Source organism: Gobius niger (assembly GCF_951799975.1).
Source record: "Gobius niger genome assembly, chromosome: 8".
NCBI classification, from domain to species: domain Eukaryota; kingdom Metazoa; phylum Chordata; class Actinopteri; order Gobiiformes; family Gobiidae; genus Gobius; species Gobius niger.
In genome coordinates this window covers 1,271,639-1,289,238 of record NC_136859.1, presented here as the reverse complement: position 1 = coordinate 1,289,238, position 17,600 = coordinate 1,271,639, and the positions used below count along the sequence as shown (strand labels likewise).

At 45.0% G+C, this 17,600-nt stretch overlaps 1 protein-coding gene across 1 annotated transcript in view; it reads left to right on the top strand.

Moving 5' to 3' along the window:
* LOC306966301 (neuropilin-1a-like) overlaps window positions 1-17,028 on the top strand; it is a 76,654-nt gene extending 59,626 nt beyond the window's left edge. The window contains exons 12-15 of the mRNA XM_079561017.1: window positions 1,387-1,691; window positions 1,902-1,998; window positions 15,349-15,393; window positions 16,360-17,028. Coding sequence (XP_079417143.1) covers window positions 1,387-1,691; window positions 1,902-1,998; window positions 15,349-15,393; window positions 16,360-16,628 — 716 coding nt within the window. The 3' untranslated portion in view covers window positions 16,629-17,028. The remainder of the gene's footprint in view (window positions 1-1,386; window positions 1,692-1,901; window positions 1,999-15,348; window positions 15,394-16,359) is intronic.
* Window positions 17,029-17,600: the final 572 nt, after the last annotated feature.

Sequence of the window (17,600 nt, the reverse complement as noted above, 5' to 3'; positions counted from 1 at the left end):
AAAAAAACAAAACAATTAAAAAAAAAAAAAAAAAAAAAAAGCACCAATTATGGGACAGTGAGACACACTGGCTGCCCTTGCTTTTCTGAAGTGAGGGCAGCTATCCCAGGGCAGCTGTGGCTACAGCAGAGGTTTACCAGTGACTGAATAATGACGACAGTGCCGCACTTTGAGAAACTTGGTAACACAGGCTTGTAAAGCACAATACAAGTGTCAGACATTATTATGATAAACCCTGTAACTATGAATCAAAAATAAAAAATAAAGAAATGACATTAATTAAAAAAATACTTAAGTAAATTAAATAAACAGAAAGAGAAATATTATAAGAAATCAAGAAAAAAAAAGTGTTTTATTGCACAAATAATAAAACCGAATTTGGTAATAAGGCAAGTTTATTTGTATGGCACATTTCATGTACATGACAACTCAATGTGCCTCACAGTAACACCAAACATAGTAAAAATAGAATAAAAAGCATTAAAAACACAATGAAAATCAAGAAAACAAATCATTAGTTACAATTACATTAAAAATAAAATAAAGTTTCAATCTCCAGAGGCTGCAGTAAAAATGTGTCCTTTCAGCCTGGACTTAAAAATGCTCAGGGTTGAGGCCTGTCTCAGATCCGCACTGAGGCTGTTCCAGACTTTAGCTGCATGAACCTGAAACGTCTGACCGTGTTTATTATTGACTCTGGGAACCACCAGGAGGCCCCTCCCTGAGGATCTCAGGGCCCGAGGTGGTTCATACAGTTGTAACATGTCAGAGATGTACTTTGGTGCTTGACAATGAAGGGACTTATACACAAGCGGGGCTGTTTTAAACTCTATTCTCTGAGCAACAGGAAGCCAGTGCAGAGACCGGAGCACTGGACTAATGTGGTCGTACTTCCTGCTTTTGGTCAGGACTCGAGCAGCAGCATTTTGGATGAACTGCAGTTCTAACAGCTCGTTTAGAGAGGCCAGTGAACAGGCCGTTACAATAGTCTAACCGGCCAGAGACAAAAGCATGAATTAGTCTCTCTAAAGTGGCTATGATAGTTAGCATCAGAGCTCCCTATGCTAAAGTGGCTATGATAGTTAGCACCAGAGGTCCCTATGCTAAAGTGGCTATGATAGTTAGCACCAGAGGTCCCTATGCTAAAGTGGCTATGATAGTTAGCATCAAGGCTCCTTTTCCTAACTCCTTCCTAATTGACAGACCAATTCGGAAGCATCTTGTCATGGCGGACGCTGACGCACATCCGGCTTGGCGTAAGAGCTCTTAGCAATCTGACCATTTTGGACGCAGCAAGTGTCACAGGTCGACCCGCTCTGCTCTCTGCTGTCGCCTCACGGTTTGACATGTGTTCACTCCTGGTGTAATCCCGTGTCTCTCCTGCAGGCGGCGCCGGTAACTTCCTGTCCCTGTCGCTGTCGGAGCCTGACCCTGTGAACAAGCTGTCGGAGGCGGGCGATCGAGAGCCGGAGGTGCGCGTGGCCCGGCTGGTCAGTCTGCCCGTCACGGCGCCGCACGACGACCTCTGCCTCTCCTTCTGGTACCACGCGCTGTCCGACCACACGGGGGCGCTGCGCATCCACCAGAGCGGCCGGGGGGGCGGCGCCCTCTGGGTCGTCAGGGGCGACCAGGGAGGCGGGGCCTGGCGAGAGGGGCGGGTCCTGCTGCCTCACAACGCGGCGCCGTATCAGGTACGAGACGGAAACGGGGGCGTGGCTTTAATGTCGGACTCACCTGTGTGTGTGTGTGACCGCCTGTTTCCAAGGTGACGGTGGAGGGCGTGGCTTTAATGTCAGACTCACTTGTATGTTCTATGACCCTTGTGTTTCCCAGGTGACGGTGGAGGGCGTGGCTTTAATGTCGGACTCACCTGTGTGTTCTATGACCCTTGTGTTTCCCAGGTGACGGTGGAGGGCGTGGCTGACAGATACGGCGTGGGACACATCGCCGTCGACCAGATCCAGATCCTGGACGGACTCGAGCCGCTGGAGTGTAAAGGTCAGAGCTCGGGTTTCACTCTCCCTCAGACACTCTCCCTCAGATACTCTCCCTCAGATACTCTCCCTCAGACACTCTCCCCTCAGATACTCTCCCCTCAGACACCCTTTGTTGGGTATTCAACTCATTTTTGCAACTTTTTGTCATTTTTTATCACATTTCTGTCTGGTTTGTTTTTCGTAATTTTTTTGTCAATTTTTTCACAAATTTTTGTCATTTTTTTCACAAATTTTTCACATTTTGTCATTTTTTTTGGTCATTTTTTTTTTCATTTTTTGTCATTTCTTGTTCAAATTTTTATCACATTTTTGTTATTTTTTGTTCATTTTTTTATCACATTTTTGTCACATTTTGTCACATTTTTGTCATTTCTTGGTCAAATTTTTTACAATTTTTTGTCGTTTTTTTGTCATTTTTTGTCAATTTAAACAAAAAAATGGTCAATTTTTTTATCAAATTTGTGTCATATTTTCGTCATTATTTTGTCATTTTTTGTCACTTTTTTGTCACATTTTTGTCACAGTTTTGTCATTATTTTGTCACATTTTTGTCACATTTTTGTCACAGTTTTGTCATTATTTTGTCACATTTTTGTCATTTTTTTGTCACATTTTTGTCATTTTTTTGTCACTTTTTTGTCACATTTTTGGTCATTTGTTGTCATTTTGTCTCCCCTTACATACTCTCCCCTCAGACACTCTCCCTCAGACACTCTCCCTCAGATACTCTCCCTCAGATACTCTCTCTCAGACACTCTCCCTCAGACACTCTCCCTCAGACACTCTCCCCTCAGACACTCTCCCTCAGATACTCTCCCCTCAGACACTCTCCCCTCAGATACTCTCCCTCAGACACTCTCCCTCAGACACTCTCCCTCAGACACTCTCCCTCAGACACTCTCCCTCAGACACTCTCCCCTCAGACACTCTCCCCTCAGACACTCTCCCTCAGACACTCTCCCTCAGATACTCTCCCTCAGACACTCTCCCTCAGACACTCTCCCTCAGACACTCTCCCTCAGACACTCTCCCTCAGATACTCTCCCTCAGATACTCTCCCTCAGACACTCTCCCTCAGACACTCTCCCTCAGATACTCTCCCTCAGATACTCTCCCTCAGACACTCTCCCTCAGACACTCTCCCTCAGATACTCTCCCTCAGATACTCTCCCTCAGACACTCTCCCTCAGACACTCTCCCCTCAGATACTCTCCCTCAGACACTCTCCCTCAGATACTCTCCCCTCAGACACTCTCCCTCAGATACTCTCCCTCAGATACTCTCCCTCAGATACTCTCCCTCAGACACTCTCCCTCAGACACTCTCCCTCAGACACTCTCCCCTCAGATACTCTCCCTCAGACACTCTCCCCTCAGACACTCTCCCTCAGATACTCTCCCTCAGATACTCTCCCTCAGACACTCTCCCTCAGACACTCTCCCTCAGACACTCTCCCTCAGATACTCTCCCTCAGACACTCTCCCCTCAGACACTCTCCCTCAGACACTCTCCCTCAGACACTCTCCCTCAGACACTCTCCCTCAGACACTCTCCCTCAGATACCCTCCCTCAGATACTCTCCCTCAGACACTCTCCCTCAGACACTCTCCCTCAGATACTCTCCCCTCAGACACTCTCCCTCAGATACTCTCCCTCAGATACTCTCCCTCAGATACTCTCCCTCAGACACTCTCCCTCAGACACTCTCCCTCAGACACTCTCCCTCAGACACTCTCCCTCAGACACTCTCCCTCAGACACTCTCCCTCAGATACTCTCCCTCAGACACTCTCCCCTCAGATACTCTCCCTCAGACACTCTCCCTCAGATACTCTCCCTCAGACACTCTCCCCTCAGATACTCTCCCTCAGACAATCTCCCCTCAGATACTCTCCCTCAGACACTCTCCCTCAGATACTCTCCCCTCAGACACTCTCCCTCAGATACTCTCCCTCAGATACTCTCCCTCAGATACTCTCCCTCAGACACTCTCCCTCAGACACTCTCCCTCAGACACTCTCCCCTCAGATACTCTCCCTCAGACACTCTCCCTCAGACACTCTCCCTCAGACACTCTCCCTCAGATACTCTCCCTCAGACACTCTCCCCTCAGATACTCTCCCTCAGACACTCTCCCTCAGATACTCTCCCTCAGACACTCTCCCCTCAGATACTCTCCCTCAGACACTCTCCCCTCAGACACTCTCCCTCAGATACTCTCCCTCAGATACTCTCCCTCAGACACTCTCCCCTCAGACACTCTCCCTCAGATACTCTCCCCTCAGATACTCTCCCTCAGACACTCTCCCTCAGACACTCTCCCCTCAGACACTCTCCCTCAGATACTCTCCCTCAGATACTCTCCCTCAGACACTCTCCCTCAGATACTCTCCCTCAGATACTCTCCCTCAGACACTCTCTCTCAGATACTCTCCCCTCAGATACTCTCCCTCAGACACTCTCCCTCAGATACTCTCCCTCAGAGACTCTCCCTCAGATACTCTCCCTCAGATACTCTCCCTCAGACACTCTCCCTCAGACACTCTCCCTCAGACACTCTCCCTCAGACACTCTCCCTCAGATACCCTCCCTCAGATACTCTCCCTCAGACACTCTCCCTCAGACACTCTCCCTCAGACACTCTCCCTCAGACACTCTCCCTCAGATACCCTCCCTCAGATACTCTCCCTCAGACACTCTCCCTCAGATACTCTCCCTCAGATACTCTCCCTCAGACACTCTCCCTCAGACACTCTCCCTCAGACACTCTCCCTCAGATACTCTCCCTCAGATACCCTCCCTCAGATACTCTCCCTCAGACACTCTCCCTCAGACACTCTCCCTCAGATACTCTCCCCTCAGACACTCTCCCTCAGACACTCTCCCCTCAGACACTCTCCCTCAGATACTCTCCCTCAGATACTCTCCCTCAGACACTCTCTCTCAGATACTCTCCCTCAGACACTCTCCCTCAGATACTCTCCCTCAGATACTCTCCCTCAGACACTCTCCCTCAGATACTCTCCCTCAGATACTCTCCCTCAGATACTCTCCCTCAGACACTCTCCCTCAGATACTCTCCCCTCAGACACTCTCCCTCAGACACTCTCCCTCAGACACTCTCCCCTCAGATACTCTCCCTCAGATACTCTCCCTCAGATACTCTCCCTCAGATACTCTCCCTCAGACACTCTCCCTCAGATACTCTCCCTCAGACACTCTCCCCTCAGATACTCTCCCTCAGATACTCTCCCTCAGACACTCTCCCCTCAGATACTCTCCCCTCAGATACTCTCCCCTCAGATACTCTCCCTCAGATACTCTCCCTCAGATACTCTCCCTCAGACACTCTCCCTCAGATACTCTCCCCTCAGATACTCTCCCCTCAGACACCCTTTGTTGGGTATTCAACTCATTTTTGCAACTTTTTGTCATTTTTTATCACATTTCTGTCTGGTTTGTTTTTCGTAATTTTTTTGTCAATTTTTTCACAAATTTTTCACATGTTGTCATTTTTTTTGGTCATTTATTTTTTTCATTTTTTTTCATTTCTTGTTCAAATTTTTATCACATTTTTGTTATTTTTTGTCCATTTTTTGTAAATTTTTGTCATTTTTTTATAAAATTTGTGTCACATTTTGTCACATTTTTGTCATTTCTTGGTCAAATTTTTAACAATTTTTTGTCGTTTTTTTGTCATTTTTTGTCAATTTAAACAAAAAATTGGTCCATTTTTTTTAATCAAATTTGTGTCATATTTTCGTCATTATTTTGTCATTTTTTGTCACTTTTTTGTCACATTTTTGTCACATTTTTGTCACATTTTTGTCATTATTTTGTCACATTTTTGTCATTTTTTGTCATTTTTTGTCATTTTTTTGTCACATTTTTGTCATTATTTTGTCACATTTTTGTCATTTTTTGGTCACATTTTTGTCATTTTTTTGTCACATTTTTGTCATTATTTTGTCACATTTTTGTGATTTTTTTGTCACATTTTTGTCATTTTTTTGTCACATTTTTGTCACATTTTTTGTCATTTTTTGTCATTTTTTTGTCACATTTTTGTCACATTTTTGTCATTTTTTTGTCACATTTTTGTCATTTTTTGTCATTTTGTCTCCCCTTACACACTCTCCCCTCAGATACTCTCCCCTTACATACTCTCCCCTCAGATACTCTCCCTCAGACACTCTCCCTCAGATACTCTCCCTCAGACACTCTCCCTCAGACACTCTCCCTCAGACACTCTCCCTCAGACACTCTCCCTCAGACACTCTCCCTCAGACACTCTCCCTCAGACACTCTCCCTCAGACACTCTCCCTCAGATACTCTCCCTCAGACACTCTCCCTCAGACACTCTCCCTCAGACACTCTCCCTCAGACACTCTCCCTCAGACACTCTCCCTCAGACACTCTCCCTCAGACACTCTCCCCTCAGATACTCTCCCTCAGATACTCTCCCTCAGATACTCTCCCTCAGACACTCTCCCTCAGATACTCTCCCTCAGACACTCTCCCTCAGACACTCTCCCCTCAGATACTCTCCCCTCAGATACTCTCCCTCAGACACTCTCCCTCAGACACTCTCCCTCAGACACTCTCCCTCAGACACTCTCCCTCAGATACTCTCCCTCAGACACTCTCCCTCAGATACTCTCCCTCAGATACTCTCCCCTCAGATACTCTCCCTCAGACACTCTCCCTCAGATACTCTCCCCTCAGATACTCTCCCCTCAGACACTCTCCCTCAGACACTCTCCCCTCAGATACTCTCCCTCAGATACTCTCCCTCAGACACTCTCCCCTCAGATACTCTCCCCTCAGACACTCTCCCCTCAGATACTCTCCCTCACATACTCTCCCTCAGACACTCTCCCTCAGATACTCTCCCTCAGACACTCTCCCTCAGACACTCTCCCCTCAGATACTCTCCCTCAGACACTCTCCCCTCAGATACTCTCCCTCAGACACTCTCCCTCAGATACTCTCCCTCAGATACTCTCCCTCAGATACTCTCCCTCAGATACTCTCCCTCAGACACTCTCCCTCAGACACTCTCCCTCAGACACTCTCCCCTCAGATACTCTCCCTCAGATACTCTCCCTCAGACACTCTCCCTCAGACACTCTCCCTCAGACACTCTCCCTCAGATACTCTCCCTCAGATACTCTCCCTCAGATACTCTCCCTCAGACACTCTCCCTCAGACACTCTCCCTCAGACACTCTCCCTCAGACACTCTCCCTCAGATACTCTCCCTCAGATACTCTCCCTCAGACACCCTTTGTTGGGTATTCAGCTCATTTTTGTAACTTTTTTGTCATTTTTATGTCAAATTTTAACCAAATTTTTGTCCTTTTTTCATCAATTTTTCACATTTTTGTCTTTTTTTTTTCTTTCTTTTTTTGGTCTTTTTTTTCTGTTTTTGTTATCACATTTTTGTCATTTTTTCGTCAATTTTTGTGATATTTTTGTCGTTTTTTTGTCATTTTTTTTAACCATTTTTTGTCACATTTTTGTCGTTTTTTTGTCATTTTTTGTCAATAAAAAAAAAAAAAAAAGTCAAATTTTTGTCACATTTTTGTCATTATTTTGTTATTTTTTGTCACATTTTTGTCACATTTTTGTCATTTTTTGTCAATTTTTTTTTAAAAATTGTCCAATTTTTGTCACATTTTTGTCATTATTTTGTTATTTTTTGTCTTTTTTTCGTCAATTTTTGTGACATTTTTGTCGTTTTTTTTGTCATTTTTTTGTAACATTTTTGTCATTATTTTGTCATTTTTTGTCACATTTTTTGTCACATTTTTTGTCATTTTTTGTCATTATTTTGTCTCCCCTCAAATACTCTCTCTCAGACACTCTCCCTCAGATACTCTCCCCTCAGACACTCTCCCCTCAGATACTCTCCCCTCAGATACTCTCCCTCAGATACTCTCCCCTCAGACACTCTCCCCTCAGACACTCTCCCCTCAGACACTCTCCCTCAGACACTCTCCCCTCAGACACTCTCCCCTCAGACACTCTCCCTCAGACACTCTCCCTCAGATACTCTCCCTCAGACACTCTCCCTCAGACACTCTCCCTCAGACACTCTCCCTCAGACACTCTCCCTCAGACACTCTCCCTCAGATACTCTCCCTCAGACACTCTCCCTCAGACACTCTCCCTCAGATACTCTCCCTCAGATACTCTCCCCTCAGACACTCTCCCCTCAGACACTCTCCCTCAGACACTCTCCCTCAGATACTCTCCCTCAGACACTCTCCCTCAGACACTCTCCCTCAGATACTCTCCCTCAGACACTCTCCCCTCAGACACTCTCCCTCAGATACTCTCCCTCAGACACTCTCCCTCAGACACTCTCCCCTCAGACACTCTCCCTCAGACACTCTCCCTCAGACACTCTCCCTCAGATACTCTCCCTCAGACACTCTCCCCTCAGACACTCTCCCTCAGATACTCTCCCCTCACATACTCTCCCTCAGATACTCTCCCCTCAGACACTTTCCCTCAGATACTCTCCTTCAGACACTCTCCCTCAGATACTCTCCCTCAGATACTCTCCATCAGACACTCTCCCTCAGACACTTTCCCTCAGATACTCTCCCCTCAGACACTTTCCCTCAGATACTCTCCCCTCAGACACTTTCCCTCAGATACTCTCCCCTCAGACACTCTCCCTCAGATACTCTCCCTCAGACACTCTCCCTCAGATACTCTCCCCTCAGATACTCTCCCCTCAGACACTCTCCCTCAGATACTCTCCCTCAGATACTCTCCCCTCACATACTCTCCCTCAGATACTCTCCCTCAGATACTCTCCCTCAGATACTCTCCCTCAGATACTCTCCCTCAGACACTCTCCCCTCAGACACTCTCCCTCAGACACTCTCCCTCAGATACTCTCCCTCAGACACTCTCCCTCAGACACTCTCCCTCAGACACTCTCCCCTCAGACACTCTCCCTCAGACACTCTCCCTCAGATACTCTCCCTCAGACACTCTCCCTCAGATACTCTCCCCTCAGATACTCTCCCCTCAGATACTCTCCCCTCAGACACTCTCCCTCAGATACTCTCCCTCAGACACTCTCCCTCAGACACTCTCCCTCAGATACTCTCCCTCAGACACTCTCCCTCAGATACTCTCCCTCAGATACTCTCCCTCAGACACTCTCCCTCAGATACTCTCCCTCAGATACTCTCCCTCAGACACTCTCCCTCAGACACTCTCCCTCAGATACTCTCCCTCAGACACTCTCCCTCAGATACTCTCCCTCAGATACTCTCCCTCAGACACCCTTTGTTGGGTATTCAGCTCATTTTTGTAACTTTTTTGTCATTTTTATGTCAAATTTTAACCAAATTTTTGTCCTTTTTTCATCAATTTTTCACATTTTTGTCTTTTTTTTTTCTTTCTTTTTTTGGTCTTTTTTTTCTGTTTTTGTTATCACATTTTTGTCATTTTTTCGTCAATTTTTGTGATATTTTTGTCGTTTTTTTGTCATTTTTTTTAACCATTTTTTGTCACATTTTTGTCGTTTTTTTGTCATTTTTTGTCAATAAAAAAAAAAAAAAAGTCAAATTTTTGTCACATTTTTGTCATTATTTTGTTATTTTTTGTCACATTTTTGCCACATTTTTGTCATTTTTTGTCAATTTTTTTTTAAAAATTGTCCAATTTTTGTCACATTTTTGTCATTATTTTGTTATTTTTTGTCTTTTTTTCGTCAATTTTTGTGACATTTTTGTCGTTTTTTTTGTCATTTTTTTGTAACATTTTTGTCATTATTTTGTCATTTTTTGTCACATTTTTTGTCACATTTTTTGTCATTTTTTGTCATTATTTTGTCTCCCCTCAAATACTCTCTCTCAGACACTCTCCCTCAGATACTCTCCCCTCAGACACTCTCCCCTCAGATACTCTCCCCTCAGATACTCTCCCCTCAGATACTCTCCCTCAGATACTCTCCCCTCAGATACTCTCCCCTCAGACACTCTCCCTCAGACACTCTCCCCTCAGATACTCTCCCTCAGATACTCTCCCCTCAGATACTCTCCCCTCAGACACTCTCCCCTCAGATACTCTCCCCTCAGACACTCTCCCCTCAGATACTCTCCCCTCAGATACTCTCCCTCAGATACTCTCCCCTCAGATACTCTCCCCTCAGACACTCTCCCTCAGACACTCTCCCCTCAGACACTCTCCCCTCAGATACTCTCCCCTCAGATACTCTCCCTCAGATACTCTCCCTCAGACACTCTCCCCTCAGACACTCTCCCCTCAGATACTCTCCCCTCAGATACTCTCCCTCAGACACTCTCCCTCAGATACTCTCCCTCAGATACTCTCCCTCAGATACTCTCCCTCAGATACTCTCCCCTCAGATACTCTCCCCTCAGACACTCTCCCTCAGACACTCTCCCCTCAGACACTCTCCCCTCAGATACTCTCCCCTCAGATACTCTCCCTCAGATACTCTCCCCTCAGATACTCTCCCCTCAGACACTCTCCCTCAGACACTCTCTCTCAGACACTCTCCCCTCAGATACTCTCCCTCAGACACTCTCCCTCAGACACTCTCTCTCAGACACTCTCCCCTCAGATACTCTCCCTCAGACACTCTCCCTCAGACACTCTCTCTCAGATACTCTCCCCTCAGATACTCTCCCCTCAGACACTCTCCCTCAGACACTCTCTCTCAGACACTCTCCCCTCAGATACTCTCCCTCAGACACTCTCCCTCAGACACTCTCTCTCAGACACTCTCCCTCAGATACTCTCCCTCAGACACTCTCCCTCAGACACTCTCCCTCAGACACTCTCCCTCAGACACTCTCCCTCAGATACTCTCCCTCAGATACTCTCCCTCAGATACTCTCCCTCAGATACTCTCCCTCAGACACTCTCCCTCAGACACTCTCCCTCAGACACTCTCCCCTCAGATACTCTCCCTCAGATACTCTCCCTCAGACACTCTCCCTCAGACACTCTCCCTCAGACACTCTCCCTCAGATACTCTCCCTCAGATACTCTCCCTCAGATACTCTCCCTCAGACACTCTCCCTCAGACACTCTCCCTCAGACACTCTCCCTCAGACACTCTCCCTCAGATACTCTCCCTCAGATACTCTCCCTCAGACACCCTTTGTTGGGTATTCAGCTCATTTTTGTAACTTTTTTGTCATTTTTATGTCAAATTTTAACCAAATTTTTGTCCTTTTTTCATCAATTTTTCACATTTTTGTCTTTTTTTTTTCTTTCTTTTTTTGGTCTTTTTTTTCTGTTTTTGTTATCACATTTTTGTCATTTTTTCGTCAATTTTTGTGATATTTTTGTCGTTTTTTTGTCATTTTTTTTAACCATTTTTTGTCACATTTTTGTCGTTTTTTTGTCATTTTTTGTCAATAAAAAAAAAAAAAAAAGTCAAATTTTTGTCACATTTTTGTCATTATTTTGTTATTTTTTGTCACATTTTTGTCACATTTTTGTCATTTTTTGTCAATTTTTTTTAAAAAATTGTCCAATTTTTGTCACATTTTTGTCATTATTTTGTTATTTTTTGTCTTTTTTTCGTCAATTTTTGTGACATTTTTGTCGTTTTTTTTGTCATTTTTTTGTAACATTTTTGTCATTATTTTGTCATTTTTTGTCACATTTTTTGTCACATTTTTTGTCATTTTTTGTCATTATTTTGTCTCCCCTCAAATACTCTCTCTCAGACACTCTCCCTCAGATACTCTCCCCTCAGACACTCTCCCCTCAGATACTCTCCCCTCAGATACTCTCCCTCAGATACTCTCCCCTCAGACACTCTCCCCTCAGACACTCTCCCCTCAGATACTCTCCCCTCAGACACTCTCCCTCAGACACTCTCCCTCAGATACTCTCCCTCAGACACTCTCCCTCAGACACTCTCCCTCAGACACTCTCCCTCAGACACTCTCCCTCAGACACTCTCCCTCAGATACTCTCCCTCAGACACTCTCCCTCAGACACTCTCCCTCAGATACTCTCCCTCAGATACTCTCCCCTCAGACACTCTCCCCTCAGACACTCTCCCTCAGACACTCTCCCTCAGATACTCTCCCTCAGACACTCTCCCTCAGACACTCTCCCTCAGATACTCTCCCTCAGACACTCTCCCCTCAGACACTCTCCCTCAGATACTCTCCCTCAGACACTCTCCCTCAGACACTCTCCCCTCAGACACTCTCCCTCAGACACTCTCCCTCAGACACTCTCCCTCAGATACTCTCCCTCAGACACTCTCCCCTCAGACACTCTCCCTCAGATACTCTCCCCTCACATACTCTCCCTCAGATACTCTCCCCTCAGACACTTTCCCTCAGATACTCTCCTTCAGACACTCTCCCTCAGATACTCTCCCTCAGATACTCTCCATCAGACACTCTCCCTCAGACACTTTCCCTCAGATACTCTCCCCTCAGACACTTTCCCTCAGATACTCTCCCCTCAGACACTTTCCCTCAGATACTCTCCCCTCAGACACTCTCCCTCAGATACTCTCCCTCAGACACTCTCCCTCAGATACTCTCCCCTCAGATACTCTCCCCTCAGACACTCTCCCTCAGATACTCTCCCTCAGATACTCTCCCCTCACATACTCTCCCTCAGATACTCTCCCTCAGATACTCTCCCTCAGATACTCTCCCTCAGATACTCTCCCTCAGACACTCTCCCCTCAGACACTCTCCCTCAGACACTCTCCCTCAGATACTCTCCCTCAGACACTCTCCCTCAGACACTCTCCCTCAGACACTCTCCCCTCAGACACTCTCCCTCAGACACTCTCCCTCAGATACTCTCCCTCAGACACTCTCCCTCAGATACTCTCCCCTCAGATACTCTCCCCTCAGATACTCTCCCCTCAGACACTCTCCCTCAGATACTCTCCCTCAGACACTCTCCCTCAGACACTCTCCCTCAGATACTCTCCCTCAGACACTCTCCCTCAGATACTCTCCCTCAGATACTCTCCCTCAGACACTCTCCCTCAGATACTCTCCCTCAGATACTCTCCCTCAGACACCCTTTGTTGGGTATTCAGCTCATTTTTGTAACTTTTTTGTCATTTTTATGTCAAATTTTAACCAAATTTTTGTCCTTTTTTCATCAATTTTTCACATTTTTGTCTTTTTTTTTTCTTTCTTTTTTTGGTCTTTTTTTTCTGTTTTTGTTATCACATTTTTGTCATTTTTTCGTCAATTTTTGTGATATTTTTGTCGTTTTTTTGTCATTTTTTTTAACCATTTTTTGTCACATTTTTGTCGTTTTTTTGTCATTTTTTGTCAATAAAAAAAAAAAAAAAGTCAAATTTTTGTCACATTTTTGTCATTATTTTGTTATTTTTTGTCACATTTTTGCCACATTTTTGTCATTTTTTGTCAATTTTTTTTTAAAAATTGTCCAATTTTTGTCACATTTTTGTCATTATTTTGTTATTTTTTGTCTTTTTTTCGTCAATTTTTGTGACATTTTTGTCGTTTTTTTGTCATTTTTTGTCACATTTTTTGTCACATTTTTTGTCATTTTTTGTCATTATTTTGTCTCCCCTCAAATACTCTCTCTCAGACACTCTCCCTCAGATACTCTCCCCTCAGACACTCTCCCCTCAGATACTCTCCCCTCAGATACTCTCCCTCAGATACTCTCCCCTCAGACACTCTCCCCTCAGACACTCTCCCCTCAGATACTCTCCCCTCAGACACTCTCCCTCAGATACTCTCCCCTCAGACACTCTCCCTCAGATACTCTCCCCTCAGATACTCTCCCCTCAGATACTCTCCCTCAGATACTCTCCCCTCAGATACTCTCCCCTCAGACACTCTCCCTCAGACACTCTCCCCTCAGACACTCTCCCCTCAGATACTCTCCCCTCAGATACTCTCCCTCAGATACTCTCCCTCAGACACTCTCCCCTCAGACACTCTCCCCTCAGATACTCTCCCCTCAGATACTCTCCCTCAGATACTCTCCCTCAGATACTCTCCCTCAGATACTCTCCCTCAGATACTCTCCCTCAGATACTCTCCCCTCAGATACTCTCCCCTCAGACACTCTCCCTCAGACACTCTCCCCTCAGACACTCTCCCCTCAGATACTCTCCCCTCAGATACTCTCCCTCAGATACTCTCCCCTCAGATACTCTCCCCTCAGACACTCTCCCTCAGACACTCTCTCTCAGACACTCTCCCCTCAGATACTCTCCCTCAGACACTCTCCCTCAGACACTCTCTCTCAGACACTCTCCCCTCAGATACTCTCCCTCAGACACTCTCCCTCAGACACTCTCTCTCAGATACTCTCCCCTCAGATACTCTCCCCTCAGACACTCTCCCTCAGACACTCTCTCTCAGACACTCTCCCCTCAGATACTCTCCCTCAGACACTCTCCCTCAGACACTCTCTCTCAGACACTCTCCCCTCAGACACTCTCCCTCAGACACTCTCCCTCAGACACTCTCCCTCAGACACTCTCCCCTCAGACACTCTCCCTCAGACACTCTCCCTCAGATACTCTCCCTCAGATACTCTCCCTCAGACACTCTCCCTCAGATACTCTCCCTCAGATACTCTCCCTCAGATACTCTCCCTCAGACACTCTCCCTCAGACACTCTCCCTCAGACGCTCTCCCTCAGATACTCTCCCTCAGATACTCTCCCTCAGATACTCTCCCCTCAGACACCCTTTGTTGGGTATTCAACTAATTTTTGTAACTTTTCGTAATTTTTTTGTCAATTTTATCACAAATTTTTGTCCTTTTTTTCACAAATTTTTCACATTTTGTCATTTTTTTTGGTAATTTTTTTTTTTCATTTTTTGTCATTTCTTGTTCAAATTTTTATCACATTTTTGTTATTTTTGTCAGTTTTTTGTCAATTTTTTGTCAATTTTTTGTCATTTTTCTTTATCAAATTTGTGTCACATTTTGTCACATTTTTGTCATTTCTTAGTCAAATTTTTAACAATTTTTTTGTCGTTTTTTTTGTCATTTTTTGTCAATTTAAAAAAAAGAAATTGGTCCATTTTTTATCAAATTTGTGTCATATTTTTGTCATTATTTTGTCATTTTTTGTCACTTTTTTGTCATTTTTTTGTCATTTTTTTGTCATTATTTTGTCACATTTTTGTCACATTTTTGTCACATTTTTTTGTCATTTTTTGTCATTATTTTGTCTCCCCTCAAATACTCTCTCTCAGACACTCTCCCTCAGATACTCTCCCTCAGACACTCTCCCCTCAGACACTCTCCCCTCAGATACTCTCCCCGGGTACTCTCGTGTACTCTCTGGTGAAGTTAAACCTCTGCTGTGTTGTGCAGATCCAGAGGCGGCCACGGTTCCTCCAAACGAGATCGTCATCCTGCGTAAGTAGAAACTGATCCTGCTCAGATAAAAGCTTAAAGATGAGTTCAGGGCATGTGGGGAAAAACCCTGAAACTTTCAAGAGTGATTTGGTAAAAAAAAAAAAAAGAAAGAATAAAAGCTAACAGACAAATAATCCTGGTTTTGCTGATGCCTGTGAGCGAAAACACTGACTCAAAAAGAGTCTTAACCTCTTAACTCCCGCCTGAACCGAGAGGATCTTTTTCCTCACGTCATCAGATTTTTTTTTGCATAATTTTTTTGTTGGGGATTCAACTCATTTTTGTAACTTTTTGTCACATTTTTTATCAATTTTGTTGTTTTTTCGTCATTTTTTTAATCAAATTTTTGTCATTTTTTTGTCACATTTTGTCACATTTTTTGTCTTTTTTTTTTTTTTTTTATCAATTTTTTATCACATTTTTGTCAAATTTTTGTCATTTTTTTTGTCACATTTTTGTCACTTTTTTTGTAATTTTTTCGTACATTTTTTGTCATTTTTTAATCCAATTTTTGTCATTTTTTGTTACATTTTTGTAATTTTTTTGTAATTTTTTCGTCAATTTTTAATCAAATTTTCATCATTTTTTTATCACATTTTTGTCAATTTTTTTGTCACTTTTTTGTCATTTTTTAAATCACATTTTTGTCATTTTTTTGTCACATTTTTGTCACATTTTTGTCACTTTTTTTGTAATTTTTTGTTACATTTTTGTCATTTTTGTCACATATTTTGTAATTTTTTTGTCACTTTTCTTGTCAATTTCTTGTGACATTTTTTGTGACATTTTTGCCACTTTTTCATCAATTTTTCGTCACTTTTTCTCACATTTCCATCATCGTTTTCGTGTCAGTTTTGTTGCTTTTGGATTGGGGTAAAGCTGTATTGAATGTGCTCGGTTCAGGCGGGGGTTCAGGGGTTTAAATGAACTGTGTCCTCTCTGACGCCCCCTCCCTCCCCCCCTCAGCCATGGACTCGTCGGAGAGCAGCGAGCTGGGCGCCCCGGGGAACATGCTGAAGACGCTGGACCCCATCCTCATCACCATCATCGCCATGTCGGCGCTGGGCGTGTGCGTGGGCGCCGTCTGTGGCGTGGTGCTGTACTGCGCCTGCGCTCAGGGCGGCCTCACCGACAGGAACCTCTCGGCCCTGGAGAACTACAACTTCGAGCTGGTGGACGGCGTCAAGCTGAAGAAGGACAAGCTGAACGGACAGGCCAACTACAGCGAGGCGTGACCAATCAGAGGGCGGGGACGGAACTCTACGAGCCAATCACGGGAGAGGGGGTCGAACTATACGAGCCAATCACGGGAGAGGGGGTGGGACTATACGAGCCAATCACAGGAGAGGAGTAAAAACCCTTTGGACTCCTAGCATAGACGAGAGCGAGGGCGTACAAACCTCTGAGGATCTGCAGAATGGACAGCAGAGGGCGCCGTCGCCGAGCCTTTTCATTCAACTCAGGAGCGGCGGTGGAGGAACCTGCAGGGGGCGCCGTGTACAAAGCCTGTACAGCTGACAATACGACGAGGAGACTTTTGGGGCGGAGACGTCGACGCTCTCCCTGGTTTTTAAAGCAGCTCTCGCTTCGTTCTGAGGCGGCGAATGTGGCGACGGCGCGGGCGGTTTCGTTGTTTGTTTGTTTTTGTATCGATGCTGAAAGCGTGAGGTCGGAGGGACGAGCTGCGACACCGGGAACCGACTGAAGGTTTCCTGGAAAAGAGAAAAGGGAACAAAAATCATGTTTCTCTTAGCATTGACTGCCATTGACAGCTTTAGACGTCAATCAGGTGTTTCAGTGGGAACAGAGTAAAGCCTTGTAAATATCTTAGTTGTAGACACTTCATCGAGTCACAGGCAGAAGTGAAGCACTTGTTTTGACAAACCGTGAGCTCAGACGAGGGAAGGACGAGTGTGGCAACGAGAGTAGGAGAAGATCCAGAGAGAATGGCCAAACTTAACCTTTTAATAGTTTGGTAGAGCCCACGTTATCGAATCATATGTTGTTTCTAATTCTGCCGATCACGACCAAGTTTGTAATACTCAAGATATCCAGTTTGGACTAGTTTAGATTGCGGTTTAGACCAGGTTTGGACTGGTTTATGTTGGTTCAGAGCAGGTTTGGGCCGGTTCAGACCTAGTTTGTACTTGTTTAAAGCAGTTTTGGACTGGTATAGACCAGGTTTGGACTGGGTTAGACCAGGTTTG